Raw genomic sequence first — 5,386 nt, 5'->3', positions numbered from 1 at the left:
CATATACTCACCAAACAACAAAGCCAACGATGCTCAAGATATGCATAATGTGAAATACTTGCCGTTGATCATCTTGGGAGAGAATTCCCTAGAAACCATCCACAACAAAATAAACGACGAAAGGGAAAGAAACAAGATTGGATTTTGTGCTCATAAGGGGGGAACAAGAAAGATACTCCACGCAACCACAAAATGTCGACATAGGACGAACATCTGGGAGAAAATGAAATAAATGCTGGTTTGAACGTTGCGAAATCAATCAAGTGAAAAAGGGAAACGAAAAATCATATCAATCTCAGTGAATCGTTTGAAAAAAGAAGTAATAGAAAAGGAGAGAAAACAAGATGGAAATAGAAGAAGTCTATCATGAAAATAAATGAAAACAGATGAGGGAAAGGAGAGCGTGGTGAGGAAAAATAGCATGCAAACCACACTGATGTGCCCTTCAATGGCTAATGGAACAAGTATTAAAGCGAAGAAATACCAGAGGAAAAAGCGAAAACAACGAAAGCACGAAGGAGAAGATGTTTGAAAAAGGACGACAAATAAAATCGTAAATCATCCGCAAAGCGTAGGTAAGGAAGGTAGGCAAGACAAACAAGATGTTTTCAAAGTTGAGCTAGGAACGCGATTTCGGTAGTCTCGAATTGACTATTCATTTGCGTAGAAAAAGTATTAAAATCGGAGACCGAAGGAACAGGAGATGGGTATAGATCGAAGAGATTCTCTAGATGCTCGCTCGCTTTTCACCGGGCTCCTGATATAATTTTTTTTAAAAAAAAGCAATTTTTTTCGGTTGGACTGCATAGAACGAAGATAATGTGATCCTTTTTTTTTGACAAGGCGTAATATGGATGGTCTCGCTATATATTGGATCGTAAAACCGGATGTACCAAAATAACAGGTGAAAAAAAGTGGTCGAAAGGTAGTGACGAATAAAGAGCCGAAGAACATTCACGACGAGGTGCATCCACTCCAAGAGTAGACGAGGGGTGATTTCCAATGGCATTCCACGATAAATTGGCAGGGTATAATAAACCCCAGATCATCGACAGGTCACAAATTAACCGACGACAGGTTGAATGCCAAAAACTACCGTATGCAAGTAATGCTCTTGATGTTTCGCACAGTACAAGCACCCACAGGATGATCTATGGCCAGTCCAAGCCACTGGCGAGAAGGCGTGGGTGTAGGACGGGGTGTGGTGATAGGATGGCGGTTGAGATCGGGGAGCTGGAGGAATATATTTTTGAGGGACGACCCAGCCACGTGAATATGGTGGTGGTGGATTATTGTATGCCCACGGGGCAGGACAGAAATAATCAGGCGTGTTAGGGCCACTATGGGGCGCTGAAGAGGGAGAGTAATCCGACGTATTGGAGTTTAACCACGCACCCCCCCTCTGATACTGAGGAGGGATTGGTCCGTCAGGGGACAGCAGTGCCTTCTGTTGAGATGCATGCTGTCTTTGGATATTTGTGTCAATCGGAGTGAGCTTACTCCGAGACTCGTTCGCCCTTGCATCAGCCTTCACACGCCAAGTGTCCCAATGTGCTTTCCACGACATGAAACCGTCTTCCTTGTTGTGGATGCGGTTATGGATATTCCAATCAAACCCGAAAAGCCACTCCAATTCCATCGCATTCAATTCTGCAACTGGAATATTGCTGACCTCAGCCCAGGAGCGATTTTGGAAGGTATTGTCATCGAGGAACTTGCTGCCAAGCAAAAGAGCAGTCGTAAGCATGCGGTAGACCTGAGAGCTTCCCGACTTGTATATATCGGCTGCTGAAAGCATTCGCATTCGACATGCCAAATAGTAAAGTCCTAGAAGAATGGTGGAACTAGGTAGGCGAGTTGAAGAAAGAATTTGCGAGACGTATTTTCGGAATTGGGGAGGGACTGTTGTTCCTGGATAAACACTTCGAGCGAAGTCAATATCTGCAAGTACAATCTTGGAGATATACAAAGCATACATTCCCTGGGCCATTTCCGCCACGAAATCCGACATTTGATCCATCTCGTAATCCAAGTGGGCCGCAACTCCTCCGGTCGGCTTATCCTCATTTGGTCGAGAGTCCTGGTGAAAAAGGTTTTCTTGCCGGCGATACTGGGGAGGAATCACATTTTCCATCGGAGGAAGCTTCGTGCTTGAACGAATGGGAGGCAGGATAGAAGGGTTCAAAGTACCATACATGGATTGCGGAAGAGCCTGGTGAGAAGCCATCGTTTGAGCAGAACCCAGGTCCCGACCTCCGTGTACGGAATGTAACGGCTGCGAGTGCGTGGTCATAGGACCATGGCTTTGGTAGCTGGCGGTCTGCGAGTACTTTTCGATAAAATCATAGCCGTTTTGAGGATATCTCATGACTAGGGAGGAATTATTGGGCGGGTAGAAGAGCGTCTCTGATTCGTGACGACTGCCAATAACATGAGGTGGAGTGGGAGGGAAGGTAGGAAAGGTAGAGGAGAAGAACGACGGCATGATGGAAAGGTAGACCCGTGCAGATCTGCGGCTTGAGGGAAGATTATATTAGATTATTAGTCTCCCCCAAAAATTGATTCTTCAATTTCCAGAGGCGTTAAAAAACCCAGCATGGACTAACCGCTATACGACCACTAACGCACAAGAGGGTCAAGGGTTTCGTCGACGAACGACGAGCCCTAGGCTCTTCAAACGTCTTCACAAGGTAGAGGGCCCTTTAAAATAGCCGCATTTGAGGCGAATCGATCCAATAACGTGATTAAATGAAAGGGAGTGAAAACAGTAAGGCCGACTGATGCTAGCGACGAAAGTCCGGATAAGAGCGTCAACACGAAAAAAGGAGCGAGCCTTAATCGAATAGAATTGTTGTAGATTAAAATCTAAATATTTAGAGCCGGTTGGAAGGGAGGGCCATAGCACCAAACCTAAGTTCGGATCTCGGAGAGGAGGAAAATCGGGTGAGGGAGATCGGATGAAGGAGGAACAAAACTCAACGAGGCTTAGTGAAAAGCTCGCACAAGTGAAGGGAGGTGTCGGAAGAAGGAAGTAGGTGGATGAGGACGAGGATGAGGTTGACTTTTGGGTGAGAGATTGAAAGGAGGTCGTGGTGAGGAGGGAGAGGAGAGGATAAGAGATGCGAAGCGGATGAGGTTGGAAGAGATGAGTGAGGTTGGTTGTGTAGTGAGGGCCAGAGGCAAAAGAAGTCCTAAAGGGGAGTCATGATTACCATGGTTACCAAAAAAACGCAATCTATACTTCGTATTACGGCTCCAAGGTATCCGTTTAAATATAGCCGTAATAGACGATTTAAGCGGCTTACAGCCAGAACCCCGTAATTGTCAAGAATACGGAGTAACATTACCATACCACAATTTACCAGCCCGAGGCCAGAACGAGAAACAGGAAGATGAGAATCAAAATGCCACCCTCTCCTTCGCTTGTTTGATCCCAAGGAAGGTTATTCTTAGACAACGAGAAGACTGCGCCACGAAGTTCCTCGAAACCACAGAACCCCCAAATGGAGAAGGACATCGGTCTTGCTCATCCGGTGGGGAACCCTGAAGATGGATGGGTGACGGAGGTGAACCTCTCTTCCCTTTCGGAAGCTTTCATAATACGCGAACAAAATGATGATGGGAGAAATCGTACGCAGCCTACGCAAAGGAATCTAGGTAGCCATTATTCAGGAACCGCGTGCCACTCACCCCCTTACGAGGCTTCTTTCGTTGCTGATAAGTTCCACACACCCGTGCGCAAGCAACCCCGAACCCTCTGTTGTGCTTTAGGCGGGATGCTAAATTTACGACTACGATGATTCTGAACCCAATGAGAGACCCATGCAGTGTCCTGAGAACGAGCACCTGAACAGTCAGAAATTTCATGAGGAGTGATGACAATACTGATACATTACCAGTATGACACTAGGGAAGGTATTTTTTTTGGGGCCAATTACCTCATAGGAGGTGAAACCAAGTTCAATACACATGTATTACCATTTTTCCACACAACAAAGTTTTCAAGATCTTGGCCTGTTGCAACTTTCCGGTGAGCCTATGTTTTGATACAACTGTTTAATGTTTGTTGTCAAGTTTTTGATATTCATTCAGCCAGAAAGTTGCGGTTGCAACGCAAAGGAGCTCTTGTTCTCCTGGAAGAATCGTGGAGGATGAAAGATTCTACGCAGCACCCTAGAACAGTATGAACAATGCCGTCTGCCCGCCGCCAGGACAGAAGAGAAGAAAAGAAAGTACTCCGTAGGCTGTTTAAAAAAAAAAAAAAAAAAAAAAAAAAAAAAGGCCCAGAATCATCATCGATCACAAGCGTCGTCGAAAATTGACTAACCGCAGAACGAAAACTCAACACAAAAAATTCCCGCTTAGATGGGGCTTCAGCGAATCTATTGGGACTCCAGACGGGTTTGAACACAAAAAGAAAAGTGGAAATTTATTTTTCTTTGAAATTTCCAGAAATTCCACCAATGCCTCCACAGGTAATACACAGCTGGTCTTCCTTGAGCTGCATTCTCCACCTGAGAAATCCCGAGGCATAGCGGCAAGTACCTCTAGCCAGGAGACGGCAAAAATTCTTCGACAAGCACGAGAGGAGACCTGGTTATTACAAACCAGCCAACCAGACGTGCTATCTGTTAGGCCACTGGGACAAAAGAGCTCTCTCACACCAGCGCCATGCTGGTAGACTGGTAGTAGAGGGGACGAACCAATCCATTCCCCCCAACACTATCTGCCCCAGGAGAATTTTTGGAGGGTCCAACCGGTGTTCTCTTCTTGTTTGTTTTGTTTGTCTCTGCATCAAAGGGCGACCATATTCTGTAGAAAAATAAAAAAAATGAAAGAACATCCAAACGTCATCCGTCCATCATGAATTTTTACATCACCCTTTTGCTACGCAACCTGCAGCGCGTTGCGTCCTCAGAATACGTAGAAGGTGTGTCACCCCCAGGCTTCAGCTCTGCCCGCCGCCACCTGGCTCCAGCCTTCGTCCAGGCAGACGGAATCTAGGAATCAAACGGGGGTCCCTTGGTCAGCACAACCATCCATGTGTGCGACTTCGTCCAGGTTCCTCATGAAAGGCAGAGCAGGATCGAGCCCCATTTACCCGGACGTTCCTTCGATGCTTCTTTTTAAAACAAAAAAAAATTGCGTGGCAACTCATACCACCAGTACTCACCAGTATACAATATCGAAGACCGGCGATTTATTCAAACGTCCGTTCTATTCTTGATAGATCGTGGTCAATAGTTATCCACCCACAGCATTATTAACTCAACTTCAGCGTGGCTATGATGCCTACTTTCAATATCTGCCAGGGCCAATGGTACAAGGGAGCCCCGTACTCCGTACAAGCCGTCCTCTATCGGTTCCCCCCTATGAATCCTCTCTG

The 5,386-nt window shown here is 46.0% G+C and overlaps 1 protein-coding gene across 1 annotated transcript; it reads right to left on the bottom strand.

Moving 5' to 3' along the window:
* Positions 1-1,063: 1,063 nt before the first annotated feature.
* On the bottom strand, positions 1,064-2,485 carry HCAG_00075 (conserved hypothetical protein; the record flags this gene model as incomplete). The annotated part of the gene is made up of 2 exons (XM_001542979.1): positions 1,064-1,092; positions 1,144-2,485. 2 exons carry the CDS (start codon positions 2,483-2,485, stop codon positions 1,064-1,066), a joined length of 1,371 nt encoding a protein of 456 aa, XP_001543029.1.
* Positions 2,486-5,386: the final 2,901 nt, after the last annotated feature.

This window comes from Histoplasma capsulatum, genomic scaffold (assembly GCF_000149585.1).
Source record: "Histoplasma capsulatum NAm1 scaffold_1 genomic scaffold, whole genome shotgun sequence".
NCBI lineage: Eukaryota > Fungi > Ascomycota > Eurotiomycetes > Onygenales > Ajellomycetaceae > Histoplasma > Histoplasma mississippiense.
Note: the sequence above shows the minus strand (reverse complement) of the source record. Positions and strands in the feature narration are given on the sequence as shown.